The sequence below is a fragment of the Pezoporus occidentalis genome, unplaced genomic scaffold (assembly GCF_034315485.1).
Source record: "Pezoporus occidentalis ecotype Australia unplaced genomic scaffold, CSIRO_AGI_Poc_V1 ctg3, whole genome shotgun sequence".
Lineage (NCBI taxonomy): Eukaryota > Metazoa > Chordata > Aves > Psittaciformes > Psittacidae > Pezoporus > Pezoporus occidentalis.
Genome location: NW_026914940.1, coordinates 19,170,581 through 19,188,729, shown reverse-complemented (window position 1 = coordinate 19,188,729; position 18,149 = coordinate 19,170,581). Strand labels below are relative to the sequence as shown.

The 18,149-nt window shown below is 34.8% G+C and overlaps 1 protein-coding gene across 49 annotated transcripts in view; it reads left to right on the top strand.

Moving 5' to 3' along the window:
* Nucleotides 1-18,149, top strand: part of RIMS2 (regulating synaptic membrane exocytosis 2) — a 455,883-nt gene that overhangs the window by 291,168 nt on the left and 146,566 nt on the right. For 44 of the 49 annotated variants that reach the window (XM_062627211.1, XM_062627202.1, XM_062627203.1 and 41 more), the window contains one exon: nt 3,634-3,750. The exons of the other annotated variants lie outside the window; for them this stretch is intronic. In XM_062627211.1, coding sequence (XP_062483195.1) covers nt 3,634-3,750 — 117 coding nt within the window. The remainder of the gene's footprint in view (nt 1-3,633; nt 3,751-18,149) is intronic. 49 annotated transcript variants of the gene reach the window in all.

Genomic DNA, 18,149 nt, shown 5'->3' with positions numbered 1-18,149 from the left:
ACTCAGTTGAATATACTGTTTATGCCAAAATTAAGAATTTTGCTGTATGGATAAGCTTTCTCAAGAGGAAACAGAAGAATATATGTAATGGGGAATGAAGCCTGTTTTCCAGCATTTTTGTCACTACATGTGGGTAGGTTTCCAGCTGGTGTAATTTAGCTGGAATAAAAGGGGAAGTTACTTTCTTTGCTCATAATGTTCACAGTTCCCGTTTAATACAGAAGATCTGGTATCTACTGTTTCCTGCCAGGTACATGTATTTGTCACTTTCTTCTACAGCCATTCTGATTCTCCTGTGTTCTGCTTTTCTTTCTGTTACATTTTTTCTTTTTGTTAGCTTAAAATTCTCTTGACTTTGTGTTCTCTTTCTTACATGTTTACTTACCATATCCTCTAACAAACACAGACTAAATGATATTATTTTGCATTAGTGAGATATTAGGATCCTAAATTATCCCATATGATCACAGACAGCTCACAGGCAAGAATTGTAAATTTTTACTTGGTATCTAAAATCATATGTAAATACAGCCTGACTGTAAATGAGACATAAAGGGTAGACACAAAGGGGTCTATTCTGATTTATACTATACTAATTTCAGTCTAAGTAATTGTGTGTGCTAAATCTCCTGGTGTTATTTGTCTTGGATGTAGACATAAATGTGAGAAAAAGCTCTTTCTGTGTGTTTGTGTTTGTGGTTTTATGTGTGGGCGCATGCTGTGAGCACTTTGGGTAGAAATTTTACCCAAGCTCTTTGTAATTGACACTTTCTAACACAATTGAAAAGCCTTCTTTTAATTTTTTTTGTAGTTTTGTGTTTCTTTGCATGTATGAAATGTTTCTTTCTTCCTGACTTTCCTAAAGCTAATTTTTTCAATAGAATGTTGAACTTACAGAGAAAAATGTTTGACTTTCTTCCTACTGTGTCACAATAAAATGCATTGCTTATGTAATATTTCCCTGCCTACACATCGAATCATTTTTTTGAGTACTTGTTGAGCCCAGAGAATTGGGTTGACAGAACTTGAGAGTTTGTAGAAAAGAAGCATAATCCTTCAGTTACAGAAATGTCTATTTTCTTAATTCTGATGAAAATCTAGTGTACGCAGCAAAACCATAAGCATTATTAATCCCATTTTCACCATGTTTAGTTGTGTTTGTTATACATGTGCTGCTACAGATATTTTCAAACTACAGTGAGCATGCTGTGTGCCCAGAGACCTCCTAACTACTGATTGATCCCTCTGCAGGCAGGAGCTCTTGGGCATAGCAGTACAAGTTGCTGTTATGTTTTAGAAGACATTTTGCAGTTCTCAGTCCTTCTACTGAATGGTTTTGTTAATAACCTCCACCAAAGCCACATTGCATAGTAGCTGACAAGAAGTTGTTACTACTCTTGTGATATTTTCAGCTAATGTATTTAACAGACTGTTATTCTCTCTGTAGATCAGAATGGAGTTTAGATTGTGGCAGGCACTGGACAATACATTTAGCTTTTTCTAAGACTGTGCATTTGAAAAAACAAGAGGAAGGTCGTTATGTAAAGTGGCTAGGCTGAAATGGTGTGGTAAATCTAGTAGGATGGTCATTATTCTCTACCATCACCACCTGCAATTACACCTTTTCATCTGCTTACCTGTTATCTGGTTGCTCCATACATATTCTGACAACTGCAAGAATGTTCCAAAGGAGTGAAGATGTATGTTGTGAAAGCATCTTTTCTTTTAGAACAAGATTCATTGGAGAAAGTATGTAATTTTCTGTTAAAATAGTAAATGTGGGTGCCAAAGGTGTCCTTAGCAAAGTGAAGCAGAACGGAAATAGTAGCAACACTTTCAAACAAAAGAAATGCATTAGTGTAGGATGTTAAGAAACAACATGAAATCAGAATCTAATACAGAAATTTAAATAAGTTATTTATTTAGAACAATATGCTAATAACACAATCTTAATGAAGATTATTTGAGTAGACAGGATAGTATTAAATTTTCAGGACTAAAACTTATAATCAGAGCTTAGGCAGCAGTCTAGATTGTGTGGGCAGACAGTAAAGGTCAGATCTGTGTGATGTTTTGCAAAGAAAAGACAGCTTGAGAAGTACTTAAATGAAAAGAAGATTAAAATAAGATGATCATACTACATACAGAAAAAAAAAGATATGTTTTTAAACCTGAATGAAAAGAGACCCTGAGGAAAAGGGTCAGACAGAAACTAGAATTCAGAAAGAAGCAATGAGAATTGGTTGTTGGGAAAAGTAAAAAAGTTAACAAAGAACAGCAAAGGAGCCCTGTCAATGTCAGTTTCAGATATAAAATATACATGAAAGAGTCCAATAGCAGAGCAAAGGCTATACTGGTTTTTCTATCATTTTGATGTAAAAAAGGGGGTTAGAACACGTACAGAGAAGTTACAGGAAAGAGTTGTAGAGTAGAAGGTAGACAAATTATACTTAAGTCTAATATAGCAAATATAAAGTTTACTAGCTAGTTTACTAGCTAGAGTAAACTTTATATTTGGCTTCATGAAAGCCAGAGTGAAGAAATGCTTTATGAGAAATGAAGTAGAGCTGAAAGCAAATTTTTATGTGTAGTGCAACATTTTCATAGCACTTACATGCAGAAATAGCAGCATGTGGCAGCAGCAGTGAAGGATGCTCATACAGGTTAACACTGATCAGGGACTGGCAAATGACAAAGAAGAAGGATGATAGGTACCAAAAGGGCAAACAGTGACAAGGAAGGACACAGGAACTGAATGATATAAAAGTTAAAAGAAACCCTGAGGCCCAAATTAGGGAAAAATGCAGGAAAGGACAGGAGGCGGAAGAATTTATTCATCTAAAGTTTGAATTTATGTGAAGAGAAGCATCCAAACTGTTAATTTCAAATCTGTATGAAACAATTATGTTTTAATTATCCAGTAATTATTGCAGTTATTTGTTGTCTTTCTATCTTCCTATTCTTGTGGATTTGTTTTACAGACCAGGAAAGGTGAAGTTAGTGTGTGTCAGTACATACTAATAGTTAAACTGAGCAAAACAATCAATGGGCAAAGCTTTGCTCTCAAGTAGTACAAAATTGTAAAGGTGATTAGTGCCTTTTAATGAACCCTGCACTATGTGTACCACTTATACCTAATTAAACAATTTCATCTTTTTTTCAGATTCTGTGCTAATTAGATTACAGAATAAGATTGCCAATGCAAAACAAGCACCTGTTTAATTCAGATGACAGTATTTCCAGCAGGCTGCAGTCTACCATAACAGCCAAAAGTTCTCATTGTCTTATTACAGTTTACATCTTTATAGTATAGCCAAACTTAAGAGCTCATGGAAAATTCTTTACGGTGTATGTTTTAGCTAAAAAGGAAATTTTCCTTGAAGGTACTAGATTGGAAAGACTAATGAAATTGTCCAAAATCAACCCTTAAAAAAATAAAAATAAAAAATAAAATAATAAAATTATCCCCTCATTTCCAGCACAAACGTTATGTGACAATTAAAGTATACAAAAGACAGGTCAGCTTACACATCTTACTACCGCCATGCTTTCTAATAATTGTTGGTACAAACCAGTGAGGGGACGTGGTCCAGGCACACCCAGAACTCAGAATCTGATGTCTTTTATCCTTAGTCGGAATGTGGATCAGGGACCACGAGGGACTCGATCTACTCCTGCGCATTACAATACCCTGAACCGAATGGATAGACACCGTGTTATAGATGACCACTACTCCCCGGACACAGAGAGGTAAATATCTGACTGGAATTAGAAATTAGAAACAGCTGTAGCCTACACTTACCAATGTGAATTGCTTCAGCATGGTAGCTCACTAAAGTAAATAGAAAAATTACCTAATCCCACAGATGAACATTTTCCTACTCATGTATCCACTGGTTGCATGACATACATTACAAAATATACAGTGCACATGAAGCTGACAAAACTTTTCCCTCTTTGACAAGAGGCAGTCTGAAAAATCTGAGGAATTGTACAGTGTAGAAGACAGATAGCTTAGTTGTCCCTTTCTATATTTTTTTAAAAATGTACTGTATTAATAAATTCTTTAAATGCTGAATATCTTTAACATAATCTAACAGTAGATTTGGTCATTTCTCCTGCTGAATAGAGAGGTGTAAAAATGGGTAATTTCAGCTCAGTATTAACGCAATGATCCCATTGGATGCAGTGTATTTCACATACATAAAAAAAGCATATTCTAGCCATTAGTCTTTTTTCAACTTTAGGAGACATGTTTTTTGGATAGGAGAAGAGAGAGGTTACAGCAATGTGTGTTAAAATGAAACTGGGGGTTTTGTGTGTAGAGGTGCATCTTACCCTAACCAGTGTTTTGCCTAGTGAAACTTCCAAAAGTGTGAGCAGAGCTGTAGAAACCTCTATGAATTTTAATGATGTAAAAAAGAATTGCAGGCAATAGTTAGCTAATGTAGTTAATCTTGCTGACTTAATTGCATTAGTACATTTATGGCTTAAGAAAAAAAAACCTAAAAAAGCCAAAACCAAAACATAAAATCTGCTTTTCCCATCTCATTGTCTTTAGGTCAGAAAATAAAAAGAGAAAGCATTTTTTACTTTTCGTATTAAATATTTTCCACCTTCTTATACACCAAGTTGAAAACTTACACACTATAATCAGAGAGGCATGATTGCTAGATGGTGCCCTATTTCATAATTGCATATAGGAAGTAGTAATACAGATATGTTGTGTAAACTTATTGAGTGCTATGTGACTAGTATTTGAAGTTCATACACTTTACAGATAATTATTACGGGTTATTCCTGAAGTGAACATCAAAGGTCATAATTGTTTTGCTCACTGTAATACAAAGAATTTAAAAAATCAGTAGCTTTTTGTTAGCAATATTGAACTGAAAAATGAATGTGTTTTAAAAGAACATTAATGTGATGGTCAATGACTTTCAGTAATGCAAGACAGAAATCTTTAGAAAAAAAAAATCAACCATTCCTAATAAGGTAAGTTAGAAAAAATAGTGCCAAAACAAACACACACACACACACTCCCCCATATATTCAAGTGATTTGTAATTGAATTCAGCCCCAAAAGTCAAATGGGCAAAAAAGAATTAAGATACTGAAAAGCAATCAAGTATTTATCATTCAGAATGTTTTCTGCATTTGTTAGAATTATAATAGGTAACAGGTGAATATCTTTTTCATTAAGCTATTTAATATTTCTATATAAGCTGTAGAAAAGAAGAATGTTATTTAGTTGGCTCATGCGGCTATCTGATTTTCATACAGAAGTTAATAATTTAAGGATTCTGAGCTGTTTCCTTAAAAGAAAAAAACAGAATGCTTTTGGGATAATAATATGTTGATTTTTAGACCAGCCATCCTTGAAATAGGATCTGAACTTGTCCTTAGAGTCTGTGTATGCCTTATACAATGCTCCGGGGATTTTTTACTGTGCAAGTTTACTTGCTATCTCCCAGATGAATCATAGTGGTGAAACGTGGGTTGAAGTACAATACCACAAACTTTCCCCATTGCTTCAATCAAATAACCCCTGCTGGACTGACTTGACTTAAAGAAAGAGAATTTTGTTTTTAGCATGTGTCAGAAAAACAGCATGAGAAAGTTGCTGGTGATGAGATTACTGCATTTTCACACGTCCATTCTAGATGAATATGTATTTGCTTCTTAGGCATGCTCTGAATCTCTGAACACAGGTTTATATGTCATTTGTATTTCCAACGCGCACCCACAGAAGTTCTCCTGTTCATACATGGTGAGGGGTTGCCTGTGTAATCAGGCTGTTTACTATTTATGTCTCTGTTACAACATACAGTCTCTGAAGCATATCATAAAATCATAGAATGGTTTGGGTTGGAAGAGTCCTTAATGATCATCTGGTTCCTACACCCCCCGTCACGGGCAGAGACACCTTCCACTAGGTCATGCTGCTCAAATACTGGTTTTAGGCAACACTCAAGAGAATAGAAAGAATACTAGTCCTAACCATTTATCATGTTATATATTAATTTTTATTTTGACAGTGGTTTTATGACTGGCAAGTTTATCAGATTTCAAATTTTGTTAGTGAATATTTGTGATACTGTGTTACATAATGAAAACAACATTGTGTATACAAGTCCCTAAAGTAATTCTTAAATAGTATTGATTCTGAAAACTGCTGGAAATGCAGGTGTTTGCAGAAGTGAAAAACCTGAACTTTTGTATTAGTTTATAATCTCTCTTCTTGTCATCCTTGTTTTGTTCCACACTTACCTCTGAAAAAGAATCACACTTTGCTTTCCTGCAACTCTGATGGCTTGTTGTTTACATGGTCCATTTATCCCTTGGAACTGTTTGCAAAAAAAAGGACTTTGAAAAAGTACCTTCCTGTAGACATGCTCAGTTGCTAAATTAAAATATTACTGAAAATATGAGTAGAAGATTCCTTCCTTCATTTTCTAGATAATTCAGCATAATATTCTCTAAAATATATGCCACTAAAGAGACAGTTGAAACAACCTACAAAGATGTCTAATGACCTCCAGTCTAATGACAATGTAAACATTCCTTCAAAACTGAATGCATATGTAGAAGTGAAAATAATATTGTTTTTAAAAAGCTGAAAGATGTACTTTTTTAATTTAATTTGAGATAAGTTTGATTTCAAACACCAAACGTTTAAATATGTCAAATGTTGCTATCAGATCATGTAGTGATTTTTGTTAGCAGGTTAAAGTTACAGTTAAATTTTGTATCTGTTGCACTGTTATCAAAAATGTCAGAATTGTGCTGTGTATATGGGTAACTTGTAGTGGGAAACCAAGTTAATTTGTTACCTATATCTATTTAATATAGATGTCAAAAAACAGGGACGATTTTTTTTTTTTGCACTCTTTTATTAAATAGCTTAAGTTTGTAATGGAAAGAAATATGACTACTGATGACCTAATGCAGCCCCAATTTCTGTGAGATCTTTTATCTGTAATGGGATAACCTAACATGTTGTTTGACATATCTTAACTCTAAAGCAGATTTTTGCCTCACTTCAGGAACTGAAACTAATCAAACTATAGAGAAAATATTGAAAGCAGACACATTTGATGTAAGAATTTAATATTTAAGGTATCAGTATAATTAGGTAAATTAAAGGAACTATGTGAGAATCTTATCGTAGTTTCAAAAAAAAAAATCAACCAAAACTGTATCTGTGTATTACTTTCAGAAAGATCTATCAATAGTTAACACCATCAAGACAAACACCAAGGAAGTTATATACTCAGGCCCTCAGCTCTAACCTGCTTAGATACTGTTTACTATTTATTTATCTAACTATGTTCTTTATCCTAGATATGCTCTCCCTGAGGCATGAAATTTCTAATGGTTAATGTATCATAGTAAGCAGGGCATTCAGCCTACCTTAAATAGTCTTGCATTGGAAACATATGAGAAAACTCATATATGTCTTTCTACCAGGCACTTACAAGAAAACAAGAGAGAAAAAATAAGTTAAATTTTGAGTCCACTATGCCCTCATCAGGTCTATTGCACACTTTCCATTTTAAAGCACAAAAGTGATTATCTGCCATGTTGAAGAAGTGGTGTAGACATAGCCATGATTATTTAAAGAGATATTCTCCATTATCTTCAAATAACTTCAAAGGTGATGTCTTCATATGCTGGAACTAGCAAAACTCTTACTCCACTGTTATTAAGAGATTGTTTCATTAGCATATTTAAATACAGGCTTTCTGTTGAACAGTTTCATGCTGTTGAAACAGTTTAAAAAAAAGGCAACAACCCGTATCTTAAAGGAAATACCAAAATACATGCCAAAATTCTGGTTACTATAGTCAGACCAGTGAAGACTGGAATAATCCGCTACTATGAGTCTGCTGCATGTTAGATAAATACCATTTAATTAGCTGCTTCCCTTACTTAATACAAAATTAAATGTGGCCAAGAGCAATAAAAAAATCTGTATTTCTAAAAGTTGTCTTACGCTGGCAGTTGCTTTATCAATAAGTTGCAGGCTCCTAATCCAACATTGTTAATAGTTGGGTGCCAGATTAGGTCATACTAAGAAAAGATGTTTTGAGACATTGCAGCAAAGTTAAAACCAGAAAGCTTAACAGGTAACTTTTTTCATAATCTTTATTAAATGCACATTTGAATAATAATTAAGTAGTCATTTCTTAGTTAATATTTTACAGTACAATCATTTAAGTGTATATTACAGAAACCAAGGTATTGCAGATACAAAGGGTACCTGATGCTTTATGTGGAAATTCTGGGATAATATTTTCAGTTTTTAGTTGTGTCTGGCATATGAGGTAAGTGGTATCATTGGTTTTTCACTTCTCCAAATACCCAGTAAACTATAAAAAATGCATTACTGAGATTTTTCTTATAACCATGTTATAAAATGTATGCATAATCTTAAATCTTAGCAATTGCAGTTTTTCTAAGTACTTTTTCTCCTTCCAAAATTTTATCTTATGCATTGATAGTATATTGCACTTCCTGATTATTTTGTATATCTACGTCTAGAACTGTATGTAAACACGAGACTAGAGCCCTGTACTTTCCATTAACATATTATGCCTTAACTTACAGTGTTGCCAAATACAATTTCCTTTCCCAGGGCTGTCACTAATGAGCCCTAACGGATTTAAGTGCTGAAGGGATTGCAGAGCACACTGCCATGTTTTAGCCTTGCAGTAAGGATCTCAGGAGAGTGTTTTCTCTTTGGCTGCTGTTATTTACAGTGGGCACTACACAGTGAAATCAGTGTCAAATTTCACAATTATCTTCACCACCTACCTGGTGCCTCCATGCATCTGCTGAAGGTTGGTAACCTTCAACAGAGGATAGAGTAGGACGGCAGCAAGAAAAGTGCAGTCTTGCAAATAAATACAGCTACGTCTGTGAGGACTCATGATTCAGAACCTTTGAGCCAAACTAAAACATAACAACAAAAAGTCAGAGATACCTTCCTCAGACGAAAATGCACATATAAAATGCCCATGTTAAAAATAATGCAGTTCTGATAAGTCTTAATTGTTACACCCCTTAGATTAAGAATTTAAAATACTCTGTGGGGAGCAACATGATAATGAACGTGATAGTGATTGTCTTATTGAAAGTGATCTTGATTGAGTATCTGTCAGTTCACACATTCTCTGCTGATAACTGCTATTGTTTCACAGTTAAAGTCTTCAAACTGTCAATTGCAATCCATTGGAATATTTCCAAGACCTCATGTATCCTAGGAGATAAGCAGGAATTTCTATGCAATTGATGTGCAAAAAGCATCCTTACCATTATTGGTGGAAAAAGTGTTGACACTTATACAGAAAGAAAATTTATTCTCTCCTTTAAAAAACCTAAGCTATTAAGTAAAATTATTCAGTTAATCTTTTGTCGTGGTTTAAACCCAGTCAGGCAACTCGTTCACTCACTTCCCCCCCTTTTCTTGCCCTCCCCCTGCTCTCGGAGGGACGGAGAGGAGAATCGAAAAGAATGCAACTCCCACGGGTTGAGATAAGAACAGTTTAGTAACTAAGGTATAACACAAATCACTACTGCTACCACCAATGATAATAATGATACAGGAAATAACAAGGGAAGAGAATACATCATCTCACCACCAGCCGACCGATAACTCGCCCCCCCCAGCCCGACCAAGCTCCGACCGATACCTCCTCCAACCCCGCAGTCTCCCAGCCCTTATGACTAACTCCCAGTTACCTCCTGGGCATGACGTGCTGTGGTATGGAATACCTCTTTGGTCAGTTTGGGTCAGGTGTCCTGTCTCTGCTTCATCCTGGCTTCCCCTCCTCCCTGGCAGAGCATGAGGCTCACAAAGTCCTTGGCCAAACCAAAACATCCTTGTTATCAGCTCTGTTCCCGAGCTGAAAGTCAAAACACTGCACTGCACCAGCTACCAAGAAGGGGAAAAATGACTGCTACTGCTGAACCCAGGACATCTTTCTATGAAAACATAGAATCATAGAATAGTTAGGGTTGGAAAGGACCTTCAGATCATCTAGTTCCAACCTTCCTGCTGTGGACAGGGACACCTCGCACTAAAGCATGTCACCAAAGGAAATCAGAATTAGTGTTTTATTCTTGAATGGCATTTGCTATTTTCTAAAGGTTGAGATCTTGACTTCACATATTATTTATGTAGTTTTTAGGTGTGATTTCCCAGGTGTTTCTTAAGCAACATGGAAAACATTCTACCAAGGAGCACATTAACTCCTGCTTTGTTCAGATGGGAATCTAAACTTCTAGAACCATATCACTGGCCTCACTTATTTGGAAAAAGTAGCTAGTTGTAGCAGTTGCTTACCATTATTGGAATGAGTAAGCTACTAATAGAAAGTATAGCAGACTTTTTACCTGAAGCCACATCATTTCATTAGTTCCAGCCTCTTCTTCCCTTGAGCAATTCTGTGCTCAGTCTTGCAGTCCTAAGTTGATCCCAGGCCAATATTTTGCTAAATTTCTTCCCACAGTAGTTACCCTAAATTTCATATGCCACCCCTCTTTTCCCTTCTACCACTTTCAATTGATCCAAAGAATCACCTGATTTCTAAACTGTGGGACCTGATTACAGGGAATGAGAATTGAAAGGAACAGATTCTTTTCTAATGCTTCATCTTTACTATTGAATAAATATCCCAAGCAGTAAAGACCAGGTTAAACTACCCTTACACAGTATGAAGAACAGAAAGGTATGACATGGATGGTTCAAGTGAGACGCTCTGTGTATTTTCAAGTGTGCTTCTGAGACTGTTTTGGTATGTCAAGCCTGTGCCTGGAAACTTGAGTACTTCCAATTAAATTAGGCAATTTAACTGGTCACTGAATCACTGATCTCTGGAGTTTTTTTATCCTTCTGGTTCATTGTATTTTTATGAAGGTGTAAGGAAACTGACAAATAGTTGAGCAATATCGGAAAATGCTAACTCATCATTTTCTGTTCACTTTGAAAAAGGAAAGTTGTCATGTTTGCCTAGATGTCAAATCTTTTTGTCAGAATAGTGGAAATTAGTATTCATCTGATGTAGGGATGTGTGTGGAGAATCTCTGTTGTGTGCACATTAAAGACCATATTGCAAAACCTATAGTGCTGCCCTTTCAGACTAACTTCATTATTTTAAGTGAAATGAGCTGCTGCTGCCAATTTTTTATTTATGCTATCTGTAGCAAAATATGTGATGTTTCATAAATTGGGATGCAGAATAATACTTTCATTTCACTATACTATTTGATATACTTCTGCCATCATCTACTATAATGTAGCAAGTAAGGAATTTGTGGTGAAAGGCTAGGAGTCTAAGTGAAGGTTGGCCAAAAAAAAGGTATCCTGGAGTTCTTCTGTCTTTTTAAAAATTTGCTTAATTTAAACCCTGTCCATGTCTCCATGGTCTTCAGAGCATTCCCATCTACATGTGCATATGAGATCATGATTTTCATGAGCAATTCAAAAGACATGTTTGTTTTAGATTCAGATCTGGATCATTTCTGGAGTTATTTTGCTCTTAGGCAATGCAAAGCTTAATGATTTTACTACATTATAATTTATTCAGATTATGATTTTAAGTGTTTTAGACTATTAGCCAATCGAAAGTTGTGCATGTTTCAGTTTTGGACAGTGAGAATTAGCTATGTTATAGGCATTTTTGGTGTTATATTGTTAGCATATTTTGAAAACATAATTAATTTTAAGCTAAATACATCAAGAATTAATAATAAAGAAACAAACAGTGGAGTATTGGCTGAATGCTCAGAAGATAGTTGGCATTTAAGCCTTTTGCTCTTCCTGTTGAAATACATAAACCACAGAAATATATGCTGCCTCCTAATGTGCATACTATCATATTTTTACCTGTGTGGTATCATTCTCCCTTCCTTACACATATGGCATACACCCTTCCTTTCTTATTCACCAACCATGAATATGTTATGGAAAATATTACTGTACTTGAATGGAAACCATTTCCGGACAAAGATGAACACATGCATACATGAATAATAGCTCTTTAATTATTATATGGTTAGAGATGTTACGAAAATGCACAAGCATTGCTAGGTTATATATTCTTGATTTATGGTGAATGCCATGACTCTAGTTAAAGTTACTGCATTAATTCATGTGTAGAGCTGATTTTAATTCTTAATAAATTCCGTCTTCTAATTTTTTATGTTGCACTTATAAGAACATTTTATAGTGAGTTATTGTCTGAGTTAGATAGCATAGATAACAGCGGCTCTAAAGAATAGGGAAAACTATGAGTAGCCAGTAATGCCAGAGGATCAGGTCAAATATAAGCTAAAGTTTACCTCACTTCTCTATATAGAACAAGAGTTTTGGGTGATGAGGAAGACTATTTCAAACTTGTTAAAAGTTATTACACATCAAACCGTATAAGTAGTTGTATCTAGCTTCTGACTACTCTGATTCTGAATTCCTGAATTGAAAAAGAGAAAAAAGAAAAAAAAAAAGAAAAAAGGGTGAACTGCGTCTGCCTGCCATACATTCACAAGCAAAAGTCTTAGAACTTGTTAAGAACACTGGAACTCTGAGTTTCTAGAAGTATTAGGACAAAACTCGATTCCAGAGCTTAGGCATTTAAAATAGTTTAGTGGCCATTAGAAAAGTAGCTAGGACTCAGTCCTGCTGGTATTTCATTTCATGCAAGTAAGTGAAGGGGACAGGCTGGGATGTTCCTTCTTATGGACAGTAAATTAAGCTGCTTCTAAATACCCATTGTATTGCTAAATCCTACTTTTGTTTAAAGCTTTGTTCTTCAAAAACTGGTTGAATATATTATATTTATTGATGTCATATTTTTGAAAGATTGTCAAGGAAACTTGTCAACAGTTCACTGGAGAGGTAAAAAGGGAAGTAAAAGTGAATTGTTAACATTAAAATGTCATCTACCAGCTGGAAACACTCAATTGTTTATTAATGGTAGGGTAATATTTGCAAGAGATTTGTGGTGTTAAGTCCAGGGTTGCATCTGAATCATTTAAGGGCATATTCATGCAGATACAGGATATGGGAATGTCACCATGTAGCGGTGAGAGTAGGCTGTTATGTGGTTGTTTGCCATCATCACACATATCATAACTGCTGTGGGATAGACTCCTAGATTTTTATTTGATTGTTCTTCTGGTGGATGTGCATACATTCTAAAGCACATTTTAAGAACATAACAGAATTATTTTTTAATACTTGGCAGCATACTGACTGCCAGGCCGTTAGGGGTAGACTGTTTTTGGTACTCAGGTCTGTGCGTTAGCATAAGAACCCTAATACTTTTTGCAGCCTGCAGTGTAGCTCTATCATTATTTTCTGAATTGCTAACCTTTCTTGGGATCTCATCTTCAGATTTTCAGTGTACCATGTCAAATTGGGCCTTGCTGCATTGTGTACAGATCCTCATTCTTTTGCAGTAACAAACTGCAAAGTTTAAATTGCATTATCAGGGGCTTAAATTAGAAGCTTTTTAGAATGGTGACTATGTTTTTTGCATTTATTTGACAAGAAGTGAGTACGAAGATCTCCTGGACTATAAATAATTAACTTAATATGCTTATAAGGAATATTTACATGTGGCTGATAATGTATTTTGTCCATATGCAAAAGAGGCAAAGATAATAACTGCATGTAATATCATAACCTGTGTTAAATTTTTCTAGTAACAGTATGCTTTTTTACTAGAAAGTCATTAATTATAAGCAAATTAAGATGTGATAAATTAAAGTGGAGGAGAAGCATGATGTTAACCTTGTTTCTTGTGAAATCAGTTTACACATCCAGTGTGGACTTTTGTGATTAGACATTCCTCTGAAACACCCTGGCTTTAGAGGAGCTGTAGACCAAGGACTTTTTTGCATTTTAATACTTCCTTGTAAATTGGAAAACAAAAAACTACTTTCAAAACAGTTTTTCCTGTACCATGTGCTTTTATATTTACTAAGTATGCTAAAAGAGAAATAATATTCTTCCGGTTTTGATAATTGGAAAATATCTACTGCTGTAACACATATAAATATATTGAAAATATATAGTTTCTGACTTTTTCAAAATCAAACCAAAATATATATATCTTGGGTTTGTTATTTTGAAATGCATGCATTTTGGTTTGGGTATACTCTGTTACAGTTATATCTCTTTATTACTTAAGTAGTAACAAGGCTTTCATCTAAGTTCACCTTTTATCACGATAGGATAAATATTAGGAAAACTCAGAAATGGGAAAGCTCTGGAGCTAGCTCTGTAGGGACAGATTTCCTAATTGTTGCGGTAACCATTCAGACGGACTAGGCAAACCTCTGCCAAAGAATTTATTCATACTGAAGTTATCACTGCCTTCAAGCAAGAGAACAGGCAATCTGATTTCTTGAGATTGCTTTCTTGAGATTGCTTCCAGAGATTTATATGTTTTGTCCTCCTAACTAACTGAAACATAGAAAATCACAAATTCTAGCTATCTGATCCATAGTGTCCCACTGTGTTCTTACAATGTACATGTGAATCATTGAGATAATTTTATCTTTAGAACTGTGTATCAGATTTCTAATTTTGTTAATAATGTCTGCTCTACAGAATGCTTTTTTTTGTAGCTCCCGTATTTTCAGATTTGTATGTCTTATGTTGTGTGATGTGCATCATTCCTTCTCCATCTTACTCTCCCATATTTTTATTTTCCTTTCTGCCATCGACTCAGTCATTATGTTACTTTGCCTCGTTCCCGGTACACCCAGTCCACAGATCACCATTACAGAGATGCCAGGTATATGTTTTTCTCTGTGTGACTCTGTGTGGATAATGCATGTACTTCTATGATGTACCTACATGTCCACTTCTGGTTATATTAGTCTGTGTATAGTGCTAGAAAACTTAGAAGTGTTGTGTCAATATCAGCATTAGCTTTCTCTATACAGTGTGTAGGCAAACACTGGGTAATTCATCGTATGTTTCTCTTTTTAAACATTTTCTTGCTGCCAGTAGTCTGTAATTGGTAGTCCATGAAGATGATGTTATATTTACATCATTCTGATGTCTTTTAAAATGTCAATAAAGAAAAATATTAAAATCAATACACAAATAACTGCTAATACTGTGATTTTCATATACACTATGCCATACATGTAAGGCCGTATTAAAGTGACAGATAAAATTGGAGCATGATACCTTTCTCATAGTCTTAGCTGCAGGCCAAAATACCTTAATTTTTAAAAATAGTTTTGCAAAGTTCCCCAAACTTCCAGCTGAGTTTTGTTCCAGTGTTTTGTTCCGTTGCTGACATTGCTTGCTTTTCTTATTGTTTTCTTCTTATTTCATCTTTGTGTTGCTTTTCATTGTGTTCACCCTTTACTTTTTGGCAGCCAGGATCACACAATGTATCCTCTATTTTGTGAAGATGCAATCAGATTACTTCGTTCCCGTAAGATGTGCCGTACCTATTCTGAGGGTGCTTACTATGACCTTGAGAGGTATAATTGATAAGGAGCATCTCGTTGGCTCTGCCACTTACACTTTGACAGTACTGTGTTTGATTTCCAAACTGAGAATATGATCTGTGTTTTAAGTGCTAAGCACATATACTGAGGATGGTTTATAATACTCTGTGAGCATGTATGACTACTCAGGACTATGAGCAAATACCAGGAGAAGCTGAATAGCTTTATAGAAGCCAGTTTCATAAAGTAAGTTGTATGGATATTATATGTAAGTGTCTTTGTATAACCCTGATTTTTGCTAGAATTTTCCAAATTGCTTATGGTACGTATTATTCTCTTCGAAATAATAAGGAAAAGCCTATCTACTTCAAAGTACACAGGAAAATGGTCTTTTAGAAATCTCATACTTTGCTTAACTGAAAATTTGTGTGAAAAGTAAAAGTACAAGCTTCTGTTGTAGATACTTGTATTCTGCTTATTCTGTAATTTATGAGCACTTTTATACATTTGTATACATTTGCAATACAGGCAATAACCTGTGTGTTATTACAGAACATATGGAATATAGCAGAGAGAATTTGAGCCTGTGATAATTCCTATGCAGCACTTACACATGAAATACAGTGGCTTTGAAGAGATGTAACAAGACATGTTGGTGTACTGTGATTAAGATATTTTCAGAAATATTGCAAACCAGGAAAAAGTTGACATGGTTGTGTGGGAATAGATATAAGGATATCAATCAGATAAACTATGAGCCAGTAAAAAGGAAGTGGTGGCTGCAGATCTGAAATAGCAGATGTAATGGTTGATATGGCTATAGTTTTACAAGAAGAGCCATTTAAAATTTTCCATAGCAAGAGCTAAAGTATTCTTGATATATTAACTTAGTGACTGCACTTTGGATATAAGTTCTGAGAAGTTTGTTAAGGTTTGCTCTGGATTCAGATCAAACATAGCCATCATTTTAGTAAGTATAAAACTTATTAACAAGAAACAAAAAAAATCTTTAACTGTTATGGTATCATGTCAGTATTCCTTCCAAAGAAGTATTGGTTTTTAGAAATTCTCCACAGCTATAGTATAATAGACATTATAATATTTAGAACTAAGTTTAACAATTGTTTTGAAATTATGCTGTTTCGCATGAAACCAATACACACGTGTGTAAATAGTTCAGTCTTCATGCTGAAACTTTAATAAGGAGAGGGATTTTTTGTTAGTTTTCAGAAATTATGTGACAAAATATGCTCATACGTATGCTATTTCAATAATTAATTTTTATATATTGTTTTTTGCCTTAGTTATATACTTATATTTGCATTAGTTTATCTGAACCTGTTTCAAATTTCTGGCTGTATCTGATTATTCAGGTATTGCTGAAAGTTGGAGCTATTATCAAATTGTCTTACTTTGAGGATCTTGACTTGCAAAACTTAATCTTTGTTTCTACAGACACTAATTTCCCAAAAATAAAGTAAAATCAATTAAAATAAAGGGCAAAAGTGTCAGTATTACATAAAGATGAAAAAATGTGATTCTATCTGTGAGATGGAGTAAATCCTTTCTAGGGCTTTATTGAAGACAAGGATATTAAAGCTAATTCCTCCTGGGGTCAGAAAAGAAAAGTCAGTGTAAAGTGGAACATCTCTAGCTCACTGTTAGAGCAGCATCTTGAGATTCCTTGGGCCTAGGATCTGATACTGATTCTCTGGTCCACTTGAATCCAGTCTGCCTGTGGGCAACATTAGTGTTGAAGTTGAGTCATCTTACTGAATACAAACTACTCTGAGTACATCAGAGCCACTATAATTTTTTCTGATTTTTCATCTTTTTTGTCTTTCCGTATTCTAACAACAGTTCTCTAGGTTTTTAAGGACCATTTAAAGCATAATCCTTATTCAGTTCCTCCTTATCCACTGAAAAATACTAAGTAATTTCCTTTTCCTTACTTTATGTATTGGAAGTATATAAAAAATTACTTTTTAAACAGTATTTCCTTATTTATCTTCACACTTTTTCCCAGTTTAATGCTTACTTTTAATTACATTATTTTTGTTGGTCAAGGTATTAGTCCTGTCTTTGTAGTTCCATTTGCTTAATCAGTGTCATGTTGATGTCAAACAACCACCTCTCTTTCTGTCTTTTACTTTCACTTTATGAAGCACTGGAAATAACTTTCCTGTTTTCACTGTTCATCAAAATAGGAAACATTGTTCCACAAAGTCCAGCATTCAGGGAAAGGTCTGTCATCTGGGACAAAGAGTTATGTATCTTATGTCGCTGTGAATCCACAAGTGTGGGTGTCCTGCAGGCACATATGTCATATAGATACAGCAGGCAAAATTACTTGCCAACTTTGTTATTCTTTTTGTCACTTTCCTGTAGTCATTCACAGCCAGCCCATTAACTCTTGTGGTCTGAAGATTTTTTTCTTTTTTTTCCCCACTTCTTGGGAACAGTAGTGTGACTACTTGGTTCTCTTTCATCTTTGCTGAAGTTTGCTTCAGTTTCTGTTTATCAGTTTTGGTAATCTTTAATTCATTAGTCCTAGGTCACATTTATGTTATCAAAACCTTAATTTCTGAGTTTATTCTTAGGCTATGGCACTCATAATTTTTGTCTTCGTGTAGTGCACCCCCTCTTGAAGAAGTCCAGCTGTTTTGCTACCAAAA